Below are 23,585 nucleotides of genomic sequence, written 5' to 3' on the forward strand. Positions count from 1 at the left end.
TGAAGTATTCAACACGTCTTGCCTTCAGTGCAAGGTACACACCTGGATCATGTTGGGGTTCTGGCCCTTTGTGTGCTGGGACCTTCTTTCTCAGAGGATGTTTTTCACAGACATGTTCAGAAGCTGGAATTATGAGGAAATGTAAAGCATTATTTGTACTTACTTTAATTGTTCCTTTCCTCACTACTTAGTTGCTGCCATGTTTGCCATTGTCTTGCATTTACTAAATAATGGTTGCCTGGCCTTTCACGAACTCGTGAAGAGGAAAGATGGTGACCACCTGAAACAATAATATCTGCGGCAGAATAGCCTGAGAACTTTAAATAACCAAAGGGGACTGTTTCCAAGGCAGCTAAGTGACCTTTGGATCCCAGAAGCAGGCTATTCATAGAGGCAAAGCTTTTGTCCTGCTTTGACCAGTGGTCAGTGAACTCTGGCAGGGCCCTCGGCTCACCATCTTGGCCCTAGACTAGCAGCTGGTGATTGATTCATTTAACTGTCCAGATTCACATTCTTCTGTCAAGGACTTGTCAAGGAAGAAAAAGGTTCTATGGAGGGCTATTCATTTTACTAAAAGGAAAGGGATGCATTATATGATTGAGTGGATTACTTTTGGGTCAGAAGAGTTCCTGCATTGCTCCGTTTTAATTCAGCCTTCAATCAAAGAGAGATTTAGTTTATCAGCACAGTGTGGTGCTCATGAAGAGGGACAGATCGTTTCAATTCCATCAGTGCAATAGGGTTGGCTTGTTTTGTGGTTTTGTTTTGTTTTTTTTTTTGTTCTCCCCTCCTATGATTTGTCCACCCCACCATTTTCTTGCCAACAAATACATATATTTTTGTGATTAGTTGATATGGCAGATGATTAAGAATGTTAATTTCTATTAACTTCACTCTTAGTTTTAATGTGTGATATATGAATATTAATACCCCTGCTACCTCTCATACATGGTCTTAAGCAATCCAGAAAAGCCTAGAGTAAGTAAAAGATTACTGTGTTGCCTCTGTTTTAGGTGTGGAGAAAACTGAGAAGAGAATAAATTCTAGAGGATCAAACTAATAAATTAGTTCCCTACAAACAACACAGGCAGCTGTAAAGCTGAGGGTAGAACCTAGTATTTTCTATCCAGTCCCCGTTTTCACCTGATGCACAAAAGTTTGTTTTACAAACCCAGCATTTTCCAAATGCATGAGTGCTATCTGTTCATTTGTCTGAAGGTTTAGAATCCCTTTTCTTAAAACAAGAGGAACGTTTTTCCATGCTTAATGAAACTTGAATTGTGTTTTCAATTTTATAATTAATGTGTCCAAAACCCAACTTTTGAGTTGCACCAGGGAGGTGTGTTTTTATCGTGTTGCCAGGCTCTGCTGTCCATCATCTCTTCAGCTGGGCTGTGTTCCCTTAGCGTTAGGATTTTTTTGCTGCTCTTCTTCATGAAGTACTGAGAAGAGAACATTGTTGCTTAGCTTCTTCTACTGGAAATAACAGGCATTAAAGAGCAGATCCCGCCAGTTAACCTTCTGCCTCCGTTTGAATGAACATGATGAGCTGCAGCAGATGAAATATGACCTTCAAGTTTCTTTACCCCACTCTCATAAGCTATGTATTGTTTTGATTTGGCTTATTGAACGCATTATGAGGGATTTCTGATTGGCATCAGGCCAAGGTGCTACACTTCTGTTGATGGAAGTACAAGTGCATAATTTAGAAGAAAATACAGTAAGCCTTGGTCTGCTGTATTCTTTTCTCTCCCTCTTTTTGAGGGAAAAGAGAGAATTTTGTATTTGGTGAGATAAATGAGTGGCTTAACTATCTTAGGAGCACAAGAGAGGAAGGAACTCTGAGATTAATCTAACCTTGCTTAACTCTGTTATACACCTCCACGTATGTGTCAGAAATCTGGAATAAGTAGAACACCTGTTGAATAGGCCTACTTCTTTCATGGAGGCCTGGTGGTATTCTTTTCATGTCTGCAGTTGCATTTCCTGGGGCTCAGTCCCCTTTCTCAGAGCTTGCTTGTTTCAGGCCGGAGCATGATGTCTGAGATGGGGGTACCGGCTTCTCTGTCCTGCAGATAACACTTCCCTTGGCGCCTTCCTGGTGGCTTCGATTCATGGCCTTGAGTTGGAGATAAATAATGAGCTTTTGAAAATTGTGGGAAAGGAAAATGAGTTGTCATTGTGTATTAGAGAATATAAGTAATCTAATAACTGGAAGTATTGCCTACTTAGTAGAATATGGTTGATTGCTTGCACTATGACTGAGCAAACTGGAAATCCAACTATTGCCTCCCACGCAAGTAGTCAACAGCCATAGCAAGGTGACTTCTTCTAAAGACAAAATGTTTTTTTTCTTCTGTTTGCCTTTGATATGAGGGCTTTTATGGTGTGTTCAGAATAAATTTGCAGGATATTTTCCAGACTCATAAGGGAGTGAGAGAAATATACTTGCAGAAAAATACAGGGATTTCTGTGGCAATGAAGGCAATATGATTTTTATCTGGAAGCCACACTTCTGATTTGTTTTATGTGAAAATTGCAAGAGTTGTAAACTCTTCCCCTCTCCTACCTCCATAAATTTTCATATAAACATCTAATTAGAGGATTTAAATAACTTCAGTAAATAAGCAGTACTGACAATGCCTTTTGTTACTTGTTTTTTTTTTGTGTGAAGTTTGTTTCTGTGTTTCTCCCTGCTGCTCTCAAGCTTTAAGACATTCAGAATTTTGCTGTTAGTTACTATGCTGTGTAGAAAGACTGTTATTGGGGAGAGATCTCTGGGCTGTGTGATGCAGTAGGGGGGCATTTGGTGACAGGGAAATGAGCTGCAGGCGTTTGGCCCTTGAGAGTGGAGGCATCTCTTCTTTCCCCATGGGAACATCGCAATGTTGACACTTGGAGAGGGGGCTGAAGGTCTTGAATTCCCAGCGCCTCTCCTCAGTGTTTTGCAGTGAAATTGCATCTTTCATCCCAGGATGCTGATTCTGAAACACTGTATGCAAAAAATAGAGAGTGCTCATATCTCTCAGGGGTAGTGTTTCTTACAGTCTGAAGACTTAGAGCATCACGATATCAACTTACCCTTGTTCATATGTGGATGGTATCGGTTTGCCACTGCATGAAATGAAACCCCTTCCTCTGCCTCCCCCCAGATGTGAGGGAAGGCACAGTGGTGAGCTGCACGGCAGAGGAATGTGTGAGGCCCCGCTCCTGTCCTGGGATGTGCTCTGTGCTGCTTCCTCTGATTGATGAGCTGGGCAGGGTGAGGTGAAGAGTGGGTATTGCATTCTACTTAGGGTCTTGTTTTATTTTAGCCAGGAATAGCATTTGTTTATTTTTAAAGGTACACGACTGATAAATAGAGGTCTTACCCTTTAGCTGGCATCTGCACTGAAATTAATTGATAGGAATGGGGCAGCTTTCGTGCTTACAGTGCTAAAGGCTCTTCTTTCACAGTGCTGAAATTCTTTTCTGTGTTGCATGGAGTGATTATTACATTATCATTGTTCTTTTTGGAGTTGTTCTTTCAGGAACTTTAGAATCATAGCAGTCAACCTTTTTTATTTCTGTTTTTCTCTGAGTTTTTTTTTTGTCTTGTTTTGGGGTGGGTTTTTTTGTTGTTGTTTTGGATGCCAAATTAGGATAGTTGTGAAGGGATGCGTCTTTTGTTGCACATCCTGCTTGTGTTCTGATCCTTCTCTTCGTGTCCTAAAGTGCAAAACTGTGCTGGATGTTCCCCATGCAAAAGTTGGGCTATTAAGCAGAATGAATTCTTCACAGAATGGCAACAACTCCAAAGAAAGGCATCTGTAGGATTAAGCATAGATACTAGAAGGCAATCACTTGGCAAACAGCTGAAGAAAAGCAGTGCTTGCAAGGGAGAAAGTGGTGTGTTCTTTCTCCTGAATGCCTGCAGCCACACAAGTAGAACAGCTTTGAAGCTGGTTAATGTGGCTTACTGGGTGCCTTTTCTGTACTATTTCCTACATTTCTTGTCTGCAGAAGAGCAGAGAGGAATTTCTTGATAAGTGCATTAGCATTTATCGTGCACTTCTGTGGCCACACACTGTTGCCTGGATGACAGATAGACTGAGAGGGGAAAACCCCAGCTGGGATGCCTTCAAAAGTGAAAAGATCAAATCTCTTATGCTTGTTTGCATGATTCAGTAGGGTATGTCAGTTACACCATCAATAAGCTGTTGAATATATAGAACCACGTATTTCTAAGCCTCAATCTCTTATTTCCTTTAAAACAGTGCTAGTGATAACTCCTGAGGTGATATATATGCTTGGTTTCATTGGGAAGGTTGATAGTGGTATATCTTCTGCCACTTATTAAGTAATTGAGGTGTAGTAAGGCAGTATGTATGGTTATGTGAATAGCTTACACATAGCTGCAAGAGGTAGGAAGTGCCATTGTTGCAATATCATTAGCTGCTTTGACCAAGGTAAAATAGAAAGACTTGAGTGTATTGTCCTGTACTTTCTTCCTTCACAGATTGGGAATTTTGGTGCATGCCCCTGCATTGCAATTGTCCTGGATCATCCTCTCAGTGCGGCTCTAAGAGCACCTGATGGGCTGGAGAACAAACAGTAAAATAAGGCACTCGTGGGTTTGTAGTATGTCAGTTAGGATCCTCCTGTTATTTTCTCTAGCATGTTGGTGCTGCCTAGGATCCCATTTATTGTCACAGTTATGTTAATATGTCATGAATAACAAGCTGTGTGTCTGTTCCAGTGGTCTGAAAAAATGAAGAGGAAACAGTAGAGTCTAATGCTCACCCTGTCAAATTGTACTTTTCTGTTCCTGCATGCATGTTTCTGCATTTAAGAGGACTTTTTGAAGGGTGATTATACACTTCTGAGCAGCCAATTTTCTTTAATTATTTTAATGTTTTTTTCTTAACATATAGCAGACATGCTAATTATGAACACTTTCTGTTACTAAAATTAACACTATCCAAAATTTATGGTGAACATATGCTGCCTATTTAGCAAAAGGAAAGAGCATCTTTCATAATATACAATATATGCTGAGATGAAATTATTTTTATCCTTGAAAAAATGGACCACTATCATAGAAACTCCTAGTGTAATGTGAGGCTTATTATAATAATTTTGAATTCACAGTTTTACCCGAGAAGGAAAGCTTAGACAGCCAGCCACATGTTTCAATGTTGAGAGTCTGGTATGCCATTTGATGTGTCCTGTGCCCAGAAAATTTGTACAGGGCTGAAAGCTTCTGAAATAATAGTTAAATGGCAGTGGTAGGGCTTGCTTCTGCATTCTGTGATGTCCATGTGTGTAGCAAGGGGTTGCATTTCCAAAACTGTCTCACCAAAGGGAAACTGTTCCAGAACCACATGCCTCGTTTGTTCTTTTTTTCTGCTGGTTTTCCTCTGGGGCAGCCAAAGATGATACTCTGTCTTGGAGATCCTGTCTCCAGACTTTGCACTTTTAAAGAGATCTTGCAAGAGGGGAAAAAAGTTTTGTTTTTAATGAAAAAAAAAAAAACAAAGTTGGGAAAGTCAGGAGGTACAAGGAAAATATTATTCTCAGTTCTTCCTCAGGGTGGTGGTGGAATTTTTCCTTATTTTGTCAAGTTTCTTCTTGTTTCCTGTCAACTATCTTCAACATGCATCCATTTGAGTCCTCCTCTTCTCTTGACTTTCTGTACTGGGATATATCAGAAACTTGCTCACAATAGTTTCCATTCTGTATGTGGAGAAGACAGTATACTTTCTTACTTTCTGAGGATACTGTAAGAAAGAAGGAATAAGAGGATACTGTAGGAAAGAAAGAATAAAAGAGTACATTTCTCTGAAAACCTAGCCCGGAATAGTCTACTTGACTTTGAAGTTTTTGGGAAGAGAAAATGCTAAATATGAAACTTCAGACTCGTCTTAACTTTGAGAAGCTGGTGGTGAAAACTGTCTCTGTGTGTGTGTGTGTGTCTGTGTGTGGCCAGAAACACTTTTACAGAATCTAGTCCCAACCCAAGTGGTGGAGAGCTTAGTGATCTTCAGTGGACATATTCAGACTTAGTTATTCCTGTACAGTGATTTTTAAAGTGATCATTTGTCAGCCACTGAATTAGGAGCTTTAAAGAAAGGAGCAGGGGGACCTGAAAGTGTTAGAGGAAACAAATGAGATTGCAGCCGACATCTCCAAGGGAACTTTTGTTCAAGGGCGCTCAGGCTGTTGACCTCTTTCCTTCTCCATTTCATTGCCTTTATAGCATTCTTCAGTACCAGAAAAGTAGTGGCTTGTTTGTGACTGGGCAAACGCTATGTTTCTTTTTTTTTCTTGGTTTTTTTTTTTCCCCTTTTGGTGGGGGAGGCAATCATGGACATTGCTGTGCAAAGATTTTAGTGCACAAAGAAATAGTTTTGCATTGTATTTTAAAAGTGTGGGGTTTATATAAAAGATAATGATTTATTTACTTTTCTCCCTTCTTATGAGAGATTGGAAAGTAATTCCTAGTGATCTGCATCTTAATTTGGAAATCACTTTCTAAAAATTATGCTTAGATATCTGTCAGCAGGTTGGCGAGAATATGAGCGAGAAAAGGAAAAAATAAAATATACTGTTGTTTCTTCCTTTTCCGATTCCTTTCTCTGTTGCACTTCCCTCTCTTTTTTTAGTTTTAGTGGTGGAACTAAGTATATGGTAGGCTAAAAGTAAATGTTTTTGCAATAAGGTGACCATAAGTTTTAGCAGAGTAGACTGTTTCCCAGTTGTAATTGACTGGCAGCTTGTTGGAGATGAAACTGTAGTAAGCTCTGCAAGGGAGCTCATCCTTCAGCTTAGCAATCAGGGCCCTGGAGAAGGTTTGTCTAGAGCAGAGGTAATGAATTGAGAATAGCAGAAAGGGCAGATGGCCCAAATCCTCACTCATTACTTAATCTGAGGTCTCCTTGGTATTTATCAGTGAAAGGTTTCTGTAATTACCCCTACGTGCAGAGTGGTTTCTGGTCCCTCCAAAACTCAAAATGTGATTTTTGAGAGGGTCTCACAGACTAATGCTTCAGAAAGATTTGCTCCTTGCCAACACTATTCTGTGAACTGAAATGTGAGGAGCACATGGTGTGAAGGATCAGTTTTGTCTATAGGGAATGTCAAATTTCATGGCCAAACCTGGCTCATTTTGCGTGCTTAAATGTCTTTCACACTGTAGAAATGGAGTTTCTATTCTTGTTAGTTTTTTGCAATATTTGAACCTTTTTTAATATTATTTTTTATTGTTTTGGTTTGTGTTTTCAGTTGAAGTATTGGCATATTTCACGCTCATTTAAAAAAAATCTTTGTAAAGATTAGTAAAACAAACCAGAACAACTCCCTTGCCACCCAGTTTTCCTTCTTCCCTCCTTCTGATCCCAACAAAGCGCTATATGTCAGAGTTCTGGAGTGATACTCAGATCATCTAGAGAATTGAGGAGGAGCAGTATTTGCTTAATAAAGGGTCTCTTATCTCTCTAAGGTAAGGCCCTGACTCAAAGCCTATTGAAATCAAGGGTTAAGATTCCTACTGGTCAACAGGTGTCAACAGGTTGGAAAAAATGACGAAATATGTGTCAGCAGTCTGCCTCTCAAACTCTCTGGATTTGTGAACGTAAAGTGCGTGGATACCAATAAGCTATGCCAGTAGCTCCAAAAATGTCATCCGATTTTGATAAAATCTATTCTTTGGTGTAAAGAAAAAAAAAATGGTAGGAAGGGAAGAGGAAACCAAGTTGTAGTGCTAAGCTAGTGGCTTCTAAAAATGTAGCTCTGTAACTTCCCACTCTGCAGGGTTTTCCAAAGCATCAGAATAATAACAATTGCTGTAGAATATGATTGTATTCTGTACAAGCTGTAATTCCAATCCACCTTCTTTAAAATGTTAAAATGCCTGCTAGGAGATTCTAAATGGCAAATGGTTAAGAAAAGTCTTTGGGATAGACAAGTTAATAGGTGTCCCATATCAATTATTGATAGTGTCAAATTAATGCAGCAGTTTCAGTCTAATTTAACCTCCCTATTATTTAATTGTAATGCCCTAAGGTAATTGCCTGAGACTGGACTCCTTTTTCAATACAGTTCTGAACTATTGTCTTCAAAACTGTTATGGTGTTCATACTATCACATTCTAAGAATTTCTTAATATTGCTAAAGTCATAGAGGAACATTTCTTTATTGTTTTGTTTTCATTTGGGGAGGAGAAAATTTGTATATTAGGTTTATCCTGGAAATATGTTTAACTCAAGAAATATCTGTGAAAATACACAGTGTAATCTGTTTCATAAATAGCGTGGTGATAGGCTAAATGTTATCCTGCTTGCTAATATTTCCAGGATACACAGCAGCCTGTGGGGTTTTGTGCTGTATGTTCCTGAACAATGTAGAAAGAGTTTATTAAAAAAAAACCCTGAACCATTATTTGCACTATTTCCTTTTCTTAAAGAAGTTTCCCCACCATATGTAGTGATTATAGAGGCATTTTTCAAAACTATTCATGAGGAAAACCTGATTTTTATGAGGCAGTACAGATTTAGGGCTAAATGTACAGTTCGATGTTTTTGTAGAATTTTTTATTCTGCCAGCGCAGTAGTTCTGTAGATACGTGGGCTTTTTGTGTTGTGAAAAGACTCTCTGCTAGCTATTAAGCTGCATGTTCAGATATTTCTGGAGAAAGGTATTAACAAAGAATCTGAAAAGTACTGAAATATTTCTGTATGTAGAAACACTAACTTAGGTGCCAACCAAGCCTTGCTTTGTAGCAATGTTAGTAAAGACTGTACAGCTGACTATAAGAGCTTTTAAACTGACAGGATACTTTCGTTTGAGGAGTCCTTTTATTTATGTAATGGTACTGTTTGCTGGATTCCATCTCTTTTTTTTTTTTTTTTCTTTCTTCCTTAAAATACTTTTTTTCTGTTATGTATTATTTTTCTGTTATGTAATATCTGAATTACATACTTTCTTTTTTATTTTTGATGTTCAACTTACAGGTTTTCCAGGAAAATATTGGGAAATTAAATGTTGTACTCACTATGGCAAACTATCATCTTACTGTCACATAATCTTAGGTCTGTATCCTGTCTTCTTTCTAAGGGTGAGTTGTTAGTCACCATCTTGATAGAACAAAGGAGGGGCAGAAATTAAAGCTAAAATGTGAAGCTGGAAAACAAAACAGAAAGGTAAAATGAATGCCCTTAAACAGGGATGACTACATTTCCAGACAGTTCAAGTGAACACTGGTTTTAAAGTCATGTCTAACAGTTTCGTGTTAGTACCTCATTAAAATCCAGGGATTAATAGCAGCAATTTCCTTGTTACGCATTAAAAGGATAAGTTTAATTTGGGGTTAGAGGGTGCCATTCTAGCAAAGCTATACCCAAGGTATCAGTGCGGTGAACTGCGATGAATTAAAGACTGTGATTTCTCTAACTGTCCCACTTATACTATATATTTTTATATATATCTGTATGGATTTTAAAATTGTAATGAACTGGTTCAATAATCCTTTATAACGTATGTTATCTTTGGAAGTGAAAGTGTCTGGAAAAGCTTGTTTGAAATGTTGAGAAAGGCAGTTGGAGTTACAGGTCCATACTGCCTTTCTTGGACTGGAGGTGTGGTTGGGGTCAGGTGAGTTCAAGGATTTTAAAATCTGTGGGTACTGGTGTTGGGAGATTCAACCTGTAAACAATACTTCCTTGTGTAACAGATAAGGATAATATGCAATATTCTGCTTTTCTGTCCTACAGGTATGCAGGGCTATGCAGCATATGCAGTGTGTGTGAGCAGTTGGAACAGGGTTGATCATTATTTTCCTCCCTTTTGTACTACAGGTGTTTCTAAGCGTGCAAGTGAGAACAACCACCATTTTGAGAGCCCTAATTTATGAATTAATGAATTTGAGGAGAAGCATAGGATGAGCTTATGGACACTACGGTCCCCTCCCTGTTGGGGAGAAGGAGAGGATGATTGGTTGGTTCTTTTATTGCTGTCAGTTGCTTTTTGCTAGGCTATTTCTGCTCATTAATCTGTCAATGTGTGGTAGCATTTACTGCCAGGGATTAATACAGAGGAAAAAATTACAATTTTTAAATTCTAGTGTAAAAATTTAAGCACCTGATATAGTGTTACCCAAAATTTTCATTATGAGTTCTTAACATCGTGACAGTGATGTTAGCAGCCTGTATTATTTGATGATTTTATTTATTTACTTATTTTGCAGTGCTTCTGGGGATTTTTTGGGAAAAAAAAAAAAAGAAAAAGGAAAAAAAAAAAGACTAATTTTGTTCCAGCTGAGTTTAAGTATCATGGCTTCGGCACTGTATACATCTTTGGTTATTAATTGAAAATAAGTATCTTAAAGTTTTAAGCAATAGTATTACAAAACTATGTATTTTCAAAATAATTTTAAAAAATGCAAGGATATAGAAAAAGTGTATTTTTGTTAAACTAATTTTTCCAACCACTCTGATAGAAATTAAAAGTAACATCTGGCTTTAGGGAAAAAGCCACACTTCCAGTTTATCAGAAGAGTTAAACCTTTGGTAAGTTACAAGAATGCCATTACCAGTATGTTGTTTTTCCTCTTTACTCTTTTATAACAGAATGAACTGACACTTTTCCTTTGTGCCCGAAAGGGCCAAATGTGTTCTGGATGATATCGCTTCCTCTTACAGATGGAACTCAGTTCTGTTTCCAACTCAGTTGTTTGCCTTAAATAATAGCCATTAGAGGAGGAAAATATCTGTGCAGACAGTGAGTGAGACTGAAGGAAGAGAAAGTCTTTACAGATGGTTGCATTTATGAGCTGAACTACCAGAGGTCCATAGTTCAGAAGCAAATCTTCCTGATGCCGGAGTGGTCAAGAAGACTGGAGGACTAATGTTTTGGTCCCAAGTTAACATACACTGTTGCATTTCAAAGGAAAGCAAGATGAGATAAAATTGAGTCTGATCCTTGGAGGTAGAGAAGGACCAGTTGAAGGAAAATACTTTGCAAGATGCAAAATCCAACAAGTAGTCTTCTCCATCGTGTGTGTGTGTGTGTTTTTCTAATACCTTGTCTTTGGTTTTCTTCCAGTTACGTTGGATTTTATCCAGCTCAATGAATAGGGTGTCAGATGGTTTGTTCCTCAAATGTTTAGTTCAGAATTACATGAAGACATGTTCTTTAGTATGGTGCTGCTGTCTTCATCTGATCACAGTATATCAGTAAAATTTATCTCGCCTCCTGCTGCTGCAGGTGTAGCAATGCCTCCACTGTGACAATCGTAGATTGTTGTCTGGTCGCTTTCCAGAATGACTTACCATTTCGGATCTACTTGTACTTACTTGCAAAGTAAGTACTTTTTCTATGTAAGCAGTCCAATTAACTACAGTAATCCAAACAGGGACTTCAACATGGTTATAATACTCAGTTTATTCTCCTCTTTCTCTTCTTCTATTTTTTTAAAATTTTATTTTCTTTAATTTATTCATTGGATGAAGTCAGGCTGACACTTTGTAATTTTCTCTTACAATCTTGATCCTACTCACATCCCCACTGACCCACAATACTGCAGGTTCTGAGTTTTTGCCGAGCAGACAGTGCCAGTGATATGGGTACCTGAATTGTCCATGGTCTTTTTGTTGAAAGCAGATATAATTTGGACCAAACAAAGTCAACAGGAATCTGTAAGGAAAATCTGAGCATTATAATCCCTTTCATCAACTGTAGCACCTATGTTCAGTATGGTCATCCCGCTGAATAATACATGCATTAATGAAGAGAAACTATAAAAGGATACCTAAAAAAAAAAAAAAAGGTGGGGGGGAGAGAACCTGAAGGAAGGAAAAATCTAGCTTCCTTGTTAATGGATTTAAAATTGTTGTAAACTGAGATACAGCCTCATACATGCAGAAGACAGTGTTTGCGTGTAGTTGAGCAAATCATAGAATCATAGAATGCCTTGGGTTGGAAAGGACCTTGAAGATCAAGTTCCAACCCCCCTGCCATAGACAGGGGCACCTCTCACTAGACCAGGTTGCCCAAGGCCACGTCCAGCCTGGCCTTGAACACCTCCAGGGATGGTGCCTCAACAGCCTCTCTGGGCAACCTGTTCCAGTGCCTTACCGCCCTCAAAGTGAAAAACTTCTTCCTAATGTTTAATCTGAACCTGCCCTCTTCCAGTTTAAAGCCATTCCCCCTCATCCTATCGCTACATGCCCTAGTAAAAAGTCCTTCCCCAGCTCTCCTGTAGGCCCCCTTTAGGTACTGGAAGGCCACAATAAGGTCTCCCCAGAGCCTTCTCTTGTCCAGGCTGAACAGCTCCAACTCTTTCAGCCTCTCCTCATAGGAGAGGTGCTCCAGCCCTAAGGTCATCCTCGTGGCCCTCCTCTGGACACGTTCCAGCAGGTCCATGTCCTTCTGTTGGGGACTCCAGAGCTGGATGCAGTACTCCAGGTGGGGTCTCACAAGAATGGAGCGGAGGGAGGGGCAGAATCGCCTCCTTTGACCTGCTGGCCATACTTCTGATGCAGCCCAGGGTACGGTTGGCCTTCTGGGCTATGATCGCCCATTGCTGGCTCATGTTGAGCTTCTCATCAGTCAGCCCACCCAGGTCCTTCTCCTCAGGGCTGCTTTCCAGCCATTCCCTGCTGAGCCTGTATTTGTGCTTGGGCTTGCCCCGACTCAGATGTAGGACCTTGCACTTGGCCTTGACCTTAAATGTGGAAAAAAATGTAGTCCCTGTGCCAAGAAATAAAGAATTTAAGTAGGAAAAAAAGACAATCAAGAGATTCAGACAGGAGACTACGAGGAAATTATGCTGGTCCATATGTTTGGTCTTGGTCTGGCAGTCTAATGGTTACAGAATTTTTTTTGAGTGCATCATGACACAGTGAATTGTAAGGACAGGTTGGATGAAGAGCCTTAAAGCAGTCCCTGCTAGAATTTACAGTTCTTTGATGTTCCTAGCTTATATGAGCATAACCACTATTTAATATTCATGTTTAGTGGTAACCAAAGATGTTCAGAATAATTTGGAAGATTTTTGGTATTTTGGTGACTAGATTGGGAGGATATTATATTGTCTTTAAATAATAATGCAAAGGAGATGTTTGTCTCGAATCTAGAAGGTAAGTTACAATTTAATTCTGACCTGTAGCCACATTTCTTAGTGAACTAGGAGCAGCATATTCCTAACCCCTTCAGCAAAATACAAATCCTCTTAGATGACATTTACAGGCTACGTGCTTCTGCATGAATTGATGTATAAACTAATTCCTTAGCAGCTTACTAAAACATGGTTTTTTACATGCCTCAAGAGCTGTCATTTACCTGCATCCTACAAATCCTATTTTATGAGACTTCACAGCTGTCTGGAGAGATTTTCCTTGTGTGTTCAGGGTTCCATACTTTAGTATGGAACTATGATCATTGTATGTTGTATGCCAAAGTTGGCTTTAGGATTTTTTTTTTTTAAGTTAAAACTATTAATTTGAAATTGAAACACAACAGGTTATAACCTGCTTCATAGTTTAAAAAAAAAAAAAAGCCCGTGCACTTTGTGGTTGTTGTCTTTGCACTCATGTCTTTCTAAAAAAGCAGCACTCTGTTGTAGACTGCAGCCTATATGGATTAAAGATAGGGTTTTTTTGGACTGAACAGTTTTCAAATCTTGAATGTATCATTTTTAATAAGTAGGCTGATGTTTTGTTTATAAAAATCAGTAAGGCTATCCTCTTCTTTCCAAGGTAGCTGAACAGCTATTGAGGCATCAGAGGCTCCCTCCTCTACCTGTTGATCATCTTATCACTTTTTTTCTCTGAAATAAGTTTATTGCCTCACTTGTCTTGAGAAGAATGGAGCTGTGTAAGGATATTGATCAACCTATTGAAATGCATTGGCTGTTGAATAGCAAGTGTACAGCCCCCTGTCCAGCGATAGTGGTCCAAGGTGAGGCTGAGAGTGGCACACCTCAGGGGACCCATGTGTGACTGACACACTGTTGAGGGGTACTGCTAGCACTGCCTCTTAGATACCCTTCTGTTTATGTACTAGCTTCATTATCTTGTCTCCACAGATTTTAGGGCTTATCGATGTAAAACGTACTACTGATAAAGCTCTGAAGAGCAAAGAAGAATGAAAGAGAAGGGGGGGGATGGGTGGGAGGAGGCGGCGAGGGGCTGGAAGGCTGAAGAGCCTCTTCATACAAATGTACTCTGAATTGTCTTTTTGCCTGGGGAAAGCAAAAACCAAACCAGTAATAGATTCTGGATAGTTCTGAAGGACAAAATTATTTTCTTTGTGAAAGGATCTTTACTGTAGCATTTGGTGTGAGGAAAGTGGCAGGAGCAATGTCACTGCCCTGGGGCAGGTAGGTAACAGCCTGGGCTCCCCTCTTGCTAGCAGTTGTATCGCCTCCCTTACTTGCCAGCTCCTTGCTAATACATTTCCCTTTAGCAACCTCACCTGAACTTCCCCTGCTGGAGCTAAAGCCTCTTCCTGCTTTTTCTCTTCTTACTGATTAATGAAAGTCATCGCTCCCTGTCCTCTCTAATATCTCCTTCGTATATTTGTAAGACTGTCACTTCTCTCTTCAGTTTTCTTTCACAGGGCTAATCAGGTCCAAATTCTTCTAATCTTTCCTTACAGGTCAGGTTCCATTTTCGCCTGGAATCTCTCATTTTTGTGCCTCACATTTTGAAAATAATTATTCTAGGTCAAACATCATTTTATCAGAATTTTCAGGGTGAATGTAAGATATCACACTTGGTAGCACATACAGAATGCCCTTTCACAGTAATCCCTTTTCATGTACAGTTACGAAAAACTTTAGTCATATTGCTCCATTTGTGTGACATTCACCTCTGAACTGTATGTACTAAGCAGAACTTGAGCTCCCAAATACTTTATTTGATTTTTATTAACGCCTCCTGGGAAACTCAGCAAAGATCCACCTATTAGATCACGTGACGACAGCTCCAGCTCTGTGTACTCCAAGTGCTTTGTCAGAAATGGGGAGAATAGCTGTGTGTCTGTAGTCTCACCGCCTATCTGGATCTGTCAGTGCTCATGTAAAGGTTATTTCCAATCCAGATCCAGACCAGAGTGTGCCATTTGAGTAGCAAATAATTTGGAAATATGTGTCCATATAACAAAAGGCATAACAGAACTCCTTTTTTGGAGTTTTAAGCCTTGCTCCTGCAAGGACTGAGAAATTTTGCTAAACTTGAGGAAAATACATGCAAGTTGGCTTCTGTACTAAAATCTAATACATGTATGTATTTGTTGCATTTTTAAACATTGTTTCAGTGAGAGCGAGCATCAGGACCAAACTAGACCGAAACCAAAAAATTTGATATTAAATTTATCATGTGCTGTTCTGAAATCCATTTCTTTGGAAAATGCCATAGCTTTTCTTTAACATGCAAGTTTCTTTTTCTCAAGTGAAGCCTCTTCACGTGAGAATTAAAAAATTAAAAAAAAAAAAAAAAGAAGGAAAACATTCTTGGTTTCATTTGAAGGGTTAGTGCTATTGTGTAATTCTCAATAACATTAACACTGTAAATTCTACAAATGGCATTACACACTTTTGTTCTTTCCACCTGAGCAGTTCATCTGTCTGAGTGGCCATTATCTCTTGAGAAACACTGAAGTGGCAGTGTCATGTGCTGGAGAGTATTTGCTTCATTCTGGTTACATGAAACCCAATTTTCTGCTACTGTTTCAGTTCAGGGGCTTTATCTTCCATTCTTTCTTTGTTATACAGATGCAGTTCAGTCTTGAGCTAGTGTGAGCTGTGATGAAACCAGGAAGCCTTAACAATAATGCCCATGTAGGCTGTTGGAATTTCTTAAGAAAGCTCGTTGAGAAAATCACTTAATGACACAAAGTGTGTGAGTAGAAAGTGCAGCATTTAAGGGAACAAGTCACCTGGACTTTTGTTTGAACAAACTTCAGGACTTCATTTCAGGAGTGAATGAAGTTGGGAAGTTGGGTGTGTGCTGTGTTTCTTTTTTTTCTCTCTCTTTTGGTTTGGGGTTTGTTGTGGGGTTTTTTGTTTGGTTTTTGGTTGGTTTTTTTTTTTTTTTTTTTCATTAAAGTGAGTGAAGGACAGCTGCTGTATTTAAACAAACAAACAAAAAGATGTGAGGGATGAGCTGCTTAAGTTTTTACTTTTTTGTACCTTAATAGTTAAATCTGTGTAAAGCTGTTGAAGTACACAAATTATTTTTTGCATGCGTGCAGGATAGTATTCAATTTGTATATGGTGCAGGAGACACCAGCAGTGTTTCTCTAATATTTAATCAGTCTATGACAGCAAGTAATCATTTGGGTTTTGACCCTGTGGATATTTGCCTCAATGTTAAGTGAGGGAACTCATACCAGAACTGAACTGTGATTTCTGTCTGCATAGATGACTTTGTTGGACAGAACTGTGTGTTTTATGCCATCAAAGATACTCATACTCAAAAGTAACTATACAAATACATGTTCCCATCACATAAATTGCAGGAATTCATAAAAGTAAATACAGTTTCTAGCTATTGTTTTCTTCTGTAAGCAGCATTTGGTATCTTGCAAGTTAAAAAGGGTGGGAGCATCAGGTTCTCAGAGTGCCATTAATTGTTTTCTTTTGGCTATAAATCTGGGAACAAAATTATTAAATAGACTGAAGAAGAGGGGGAAAACTCAAATAAAAAGGCACTTAAATTTATTGCATTTTGCAGGGTTGTTTTCGGGAACAACATATGTCTCTTGAGACTTTGTTTCTTATCCATTTTATAGAGCTCTGGCCTCTTAACAGCACTGCTTTAATGACTTTTTCTTGGGGTTCTGAGTTGGTATCAGCACTTGCCATGAAAACAAGCCTGTTACAAAGAGGTCAGGTTTCACGAGACAGCAATAGACTTGTAAAAACAGATTTTACTGGAACAAATAAAGTCAGAATTAAGAAGAAACCAGAGATTTGTGTAAAGAAACAAGATACAGAAGGAACAAGTACTGAGCTAAACTGATAAACAATGTATAAATTTGGATGAGAGATAAGTGGGGATTTTTTGTTTCTGAAACCACATTTAGTGACATTAATGAGGTTTTTCTGGAGATTTTGTGCAGTTCTCTGAAGTTCTGACTTTTGCTATCTCTAAAGATTAATTTTCTGAGGAAATGTGTTGTTCCTGCTCAGGTGGAAAAAATGTTCTTTAAATATCAGCTTCAATTAACAACTTGTATTGGATTTTCTAACTAGTATCTCTGAATCTGTTCTTGCTTGCTATCATGACAACATTTTGTGTTCCCTGAAATACTAATTTTCTGTTTCTTTTGTAGTTCTCAAGGGTCTCACTTCTCTCTTTAATCTTCAGCTGTAACATACTGGACACATGGAAATAAATTGTTCTTTTTATATACATAAATGAAACCTAAATATGTTTCTGTTTTCTCAGTCCGTCCCTTTTATATTGTATCAATATAAGAAAATTCTGGGTGTGATTTTATACTTTCTCTGGAGACAAAACTTTTAAAGGTGTGCAAGAGCTTTGCTTTGATAAAACTGTATAATTACCTTTCTGCCTTGTTAAAATGGTCCTTTCTTATGCCACTGGCTGTGTGGTGCAGCTGTGCCACATGATGGCTCTGAAACTCGCGTTATATTAATTCATTATGTTCTTATTATCTATACCTTTATTACATTCCTAGAGACTTTCTTTTGAAAGCTAAGCAGACTTGCCTGGTTTGCTACATCATACTTACCGTAAATAAATGAAGAATGCAAAGCACTACATTTTGTTAGAAAATCTGTTAAGAACAACAGTAAGGAAATATTATTCTGACTCCAGGTGAACACACGTTTTCTGTGTAGGAAGGAATTAGAACACAGAAGGAGTGAAGGGAGGAAGTAAGACAAGCCTGGATGCGTGCTTTTTTTTTTTCCTTTTCTTTTTTTTTCCCTGATGTCTTCTGTGGTGTAAAACTACAGCGGAGTTGGACTGCGTCAAATTCATCAGAAAGCAAATCCAGAAAGTTCAGAGTTATGGGAACAACCTGGTGTATGTGCAGGTGATTTAACCTGCACTGAGTGTCTGTTCTGTGAAGCTGAACTTCTGCAGGTAGGCAATGAACTATTAAGTCTCTTTTTTTCTTCTGATGATTCATCAGCAATCAAAAGAAAATCTGTTTAAGGAGAGGACTGTTCTCATGTCTCCCCTCAACAGGCTTTAAATGTAAGACTTGTTACATCTTTATGCAAGTTGTGGGGGTTTTTTTGTTTGTTCTCAAATCTGGTACTGCTCAAAAGTGAAAGAAAACAAAAATTAGAACATAGGGAACTGGATTAAATTCTGCTGGTGAGAGAGGCTAGCTCTGTCTGAGGTGAAGGTGGATAGGGAACAGACTGCAGAGTGTACTGGGGCTGTGGGGACCTGCTGCCAAAAGTACTGGACTGGTCATAAAAATGGATGCCAGCAGCCATCTCTGCTTGCGTCCTGGGTGTCTGAACAGCGTTTGAGGTGCCAGGCCTAGCTTCCGACAGCCACGGTATTTGCATCACATGGACACAACTGCTTTCAGGTGATTTTGCTGTACAAGGCTGTGCAGTTGTCTTGCTAATTACAATCTCTGGGAGGTCTGTTCACAAAGCTGCAATGCTTTAACTCTGCTGGTATGATTAGAAATGCTCATTCCTCTAGTACTGATGCAACTACAGGAATGCAGTGCAATAAAAGGGTTTATTCTGGGACGTGAAATAGGTATACTAGTAATAGGAATCTTTACATTATGTAGTTGGGTCCATGTTAGGAGTGAATTTGTGCATGGAGGGGAAAGCAACCAGGTCATGTTATGTTTCCTTCACACTTCAGTATTAATCTATGGATGATACGCAGTAGTATTAAAATTACGGGGGGTGGGGAGCATTCATTAGAATGCTTGGTGTGCATCAGTACTATATGCATCCTCTATGCAGAAGGGTATTATTACATGTTGTAAATAGGATGAAACCCCATTTCAATTAGTAAACAAGTGAAATAGAATAATTCTTTCAACACAAAACTTGAATGTTAAGAGATGGGTAACTTACTAATACTGGTTTAGCTATTGAAATAAGTTTTCTGTATAATTTATACAAGAGTAGAAATTTATTTGAAATCTGATTTAAAAAAAAAAAATCAGTACCATTGAGTTTATGCAGAGATTGTTCCCTGTGCAGTTATGGGGGGTGGAAATGTGTCTGGAATTATTTGAGTTGCAAGTTATCCAAAAGGAGTTGCCTCTGAAGAGGTAAGTAGCAGTAAATAGAGCAATTAATTAGGGGGGGGGTTGTATTCCATTCCCTTTGGCTTTTATTTTCTGAGCAAAGAAATCCAACTACTGATCAATTTCTTAAATAAATACCTTCCAGTTAACAGACACCTATCTGCCACTTAAATTGGCTCGATTTTGTAAACTCCTGAAGTTGTAAATGTTTGAAATTATATTGATGCTTTGTGCATCAGACATTTGCTCAGTGACCGCTCGGACTGTTGGGATGAAAGTGTTCTTACATGATTAAATTTACTTTGGGCTCCTTTTTGGTTTTGATTTCTTTTGCTTATCAATCATGAACTTGCACAACTTTTACTAAAGTATTATTAAAGGACTAAAATACGACTATCGGGAACTGAATGTTGTTCTGGGAATTTTCTATTGCAGTCAAATATTTTTTTTGTTGAAGTATAGTGGGGTCGGTCCCAGACCAGTTGAATTGACATGAACTTCAGTAGTATAATAATTGATGGGCTGCATGTCAGTCAATTTCTATGCTTAAATCTATTTGAGAGTGTCATTTTCATTGAAACATTTTTTTACTGAATTAGGTTAAAGCAAAGTTATTTTAAGTAAATCTTCAACCAGTGAAACCATGCTATCAAGCAAAGTTGATAAAGTAATTAGACCTAACTTTCTTTGCATGTAGAAAAGAGGACTATTTGAAGTATTTCTGGGTATTTTTGCAAGTTGATCTATGATCTGGAATTTGACTTAGCTGGGAATTTTTCCTCACTTTAGTCCTTTAATTTTGATGTTCTCTTATTTCTAGCCATTTCTGCATTTGAAATCCAGCCACTTTCAACTGAGGTCCAAGAAGGTGGAGTAGCTCGATTTGCCTGTAAAATAACAGCAAACCCTCCTGCCACTGTGACATGGGAAGTGAACCGAACAACTTTACCTTTAGTCATGGACAGGTATGTAGAGTTGCACGTTTTAGAATGCCATTTATTTTCTGTGATAGTTTTGAGCCTGCTACAAGAAGAAAATTTGGATACTTGCAATGCCATTACATAAAAAGGGTTCCAGGTGTATTGTATGTCAACTATTAAAATACCCAGTAATAGTTATGTTGTTAATGAATTTTAAACAGGTATTATGAGTGCAGACCAGAATCACCCACGGTTGTCTTCACAGTAATCATTGACTGATGAGTTGTCATTGGAGAATTTTGTATGAAAGTCACCTCCAGAATGGGAATTGCTGTGGGATACAGAATAGGTGGGACTCAGACTGTGGGAGTGGTTTGAACTAGCAGGATTGCTTTCACAGAAGAATTGATGCTGAATCTGTTTTTTCTTTAGAGGGCCAATAAAGGGTTATATGTATAGAAAATTGAGTTAAAACACTTCATGCTAGGGAAATTCTGTGCAGGGGTACTTCTCCTGAATTGATTAACTTGAAGCATACAGACTGCTCCCTGATAGGTTCTTTCCCTGTCCAGATTGTATTCATTGAACATACTCCCATTCTTCTTGACATTTAACTTTTGTTGAACATGTCTAAGATACCTAGCATGCAAAGGAAGATAAAAAGAGAAACATAAAAATTGAAAGCAAAGGTGGGTTTCTGGGAACTGTATACCAGTTATGCCATTATATCAGAAATTGCTGCTAAAATTCAGCCAACCTGAATAGTATGAATGTAGTAGCTGGCTAAAGAAGGTTGGGATGGTTGCTTCTGAGGGTGAGAAAGAGCTGCCTGTTGAAAGTAAATTCCTCTGCTCTTATTCTGGTGCTGGGGGGAATCTAGCCTATAGTTCAGAAATTCGGGGAGGTGAGTCATATATAGGGAATATTTTTGAGTCTTTAGCCTGCTGTTCCCAGGTCAGTAGGTCAGTGTAGCAGTGACTGTTTGTAAATCGAGTAGTTAAATCCATGATGGTGTTCACTGGCTGGATGTTTATCCACATTGTTTTTTGTTTCTGTGACAGGATAACTGCTCTACCTTCAGGAGTACTTCAAATCTATGGTGTTGAACAGAAAGATGCTGGGAATTATCGATGTGTTGCCACAACAATAGCCAATAGACGTAAAAGCACTGAGGCAGTGCTGAGTGTTGTTCCAGGTGCTCACCATGTGATTTTTCAATGGCATTATATTCTTTTTTACATTATAGCAAAAACACTTATGTGCGTTGAAGAGCTGTAACTGTCCTCTGAATCACTTGCCCAAATAATAATTTTGCTTGCTTGTATCTTGTGGCTAAAATATTGTTCAGTGTAAGTTTCCACAATTACTGAAATAAGGCTTTGGTGTAGATTTAATTTTAAGCATCCTTAAAAACAAGTCATGTTTTATTTCCTATTTAATTGAGTTTTTGTTTAATTGTTCTCACTTTCTTTGTTTTTGTTTTTGTTTTTGTTTTTTTCTTACTTCCAAAGCCTCAGACTTGAAGCCTTTTCACAAGCCATCTATAATAGCTGGTCCTCAAAACATTACGGCATCTCTTCATCAAACTGTCATACTGGAGTGTGTAGCCACAGGGAATCCAAAGCCAATCATCTCATGGAGCCGGTTAGGTAGGTCTTAAAATTACAGCATGCGACCTTCAGCCTCTGGAGAGGAAGTGAAACTGGAAAGAAAGGATTTCAGCAATTATGTTACTGTTCTGAGGCTTCATGTAGTAGGTAACGATTAGTAGGTTAGGGTGGGATAAGGGAAACACTTCTAGTTGCATACTTCTGTACTGCTGTTAAGAAGCCCTGAGGTTTTCTGAGGCTTTGGACTCCCTGCTTCTGCTGTCAATCCCACACTGGCCCCAGCACAGTGTAGGCAAAGTGTCGGGTAGGGTGGTGACCTCCAGGGATCTGTGACTTGGAGTAAAATCAATGGTGACACAGGACAGGTTGGAGTGGTTGTGTCCTATGAAACAATCCTGTAAATGTTTCTCCCCCTCTTCTTCTTAGAAGCAGTAAGTTAATGTGATTTGGACCTCGTGTCAATGGGTCGTTTGGACTATGGATAGTTATTGTCAAACCCCAAGTATTCTGCCTAGAAGGGGAGAAGAGAGGGAATGCAGAAAAAATAACAACATTCATCAGCACATCACGTTTTTCCATGAAAACTACCTCTGTTTTTATTCTGACATGTATCCAAATGTGAAAGTCAGGACTGTGCCTGTAGAAGCATGAAAAGTTTTCCTACATTTTTATTTCTCAAAGTGGGAGAAATAAACATATGTCTCCTGGTTGATTCAGTGGCACTTATAGAAAAACAAGTAAGAAAAACGTTACCTAACAGGCACAGAGCATTTGCTGTAAAAATGGGAGAAAACGTATGGTAATCAAACATACTCATTTTGTCCCCAACATAATTCAGAAGGACATAGATGATCACTGTTTGTAAAGATGATGTGGATGTTGGTAATGATGAACTGAATCATAGTGCAAGGCAACTGGGAAGGCTAACTGGGAAAATGGCATTAGATTTTTTAGCTGTGGCAGTGAATTTTAGATATCAACCACTTACCAAGTGGTGAGGCCCAGCCATCTGAATGGTCAGATAACTAGAGTGAAGAACAAAGCAAATGAAAAACGGAAACCTCTGAAAGCCCATCTGTGATTTTTCCTTTGCATCTTTTGACTTTTAAACTCCAATCTATGCCATTACTGCCTAGGCAACCCTATTTAGATAAGTTATTTAGGTACATTGAACAGCCTTGTAACCATGCTTCTCCCACTCTCTCAAATAGACCATAAGTCCATTGATGTCTTCAATACCCGTGTCCTTGGAAATGGGAACCTCATGATCTCTGACGTAAAGGTGCAGCATGCAGGCGTGTACGTCTGTCGAGCCACTATTCCAGGCACACGAAACTTCACGGTCGCAATGGCAACTCTCACTGTGCTTGGTGAGCCTGCTTTGACTTCCACAGTGTGTTTTAACTACTTGTGTCTGTCTCGAGCTGTGCTGAATTTTTATCTCAAACATAGCGCACCGAGGGCTGTAGGGAGACTACAGAGATGAAACAGATCACAGAACTGTGGCTGCCTTCTTCTGTCTGTTGACTTAGATGAGAAGTGTCAGATACTCAACGTTTGAGTTATAAACTAGCAGTTCATTTACACTTGGAGATACTCAGGTGCAATGTTTGCTCTGGGAAGACAGGCTTTCAACACAAAAAAATCCTGTAACAAAGTAGAAATATGTAACATATATGTATGCTTTGTGAGCATTATGTTTGTCCTGGTTTGGGGACAAACCACGACAGTGTCGATGGGTTGAGTTTGATTTGTTTGTATTAATAACTGTATAACAAAAATGTGTAGAAATGTTGCTATCTGTGTAGATAGTATGTAT

General features: G+C 38.8%; 1 protein-coding gene across 1 annotated transcript in view; it reads left to right on the top strand.

Moving 5' to 3' along the window:
- The window catches only part of PRTG (protogenin), a gene marked incomplete at both ends in the record, with an annotated part of 87,297 nt that overhangs the window by 17,344 nt on the left and 46,368 nt on the right, over positions 1 to 23,585 (top strand). Inside the window, 4 exon segments of the mRNA XM_082488954.1 lie at positions 20,057 to 20,201; positions 21,218 to 21,351; positions 21,668 to 21,805; positions 22,978 to 23,136. Coding sequence (XP_082345080.1) covers positions 20,057 to 20,201; positions 21,218 to 21,351; positions 21,668 to 21,805; positions 22,978 to 23,136 — 576 coding nt within the window.

This window comes from Vanellus vanellus (assembly GCF_965231255.1).
Source record: "Vanellus vanellus genome assembly, chromosome: 11".
Lineage (NCBI taxonomy): Eukaryota > Metazoa > Chordata > Aves > Charadriiformes > Charadriidae > Vanellus > Vanellus vanellus.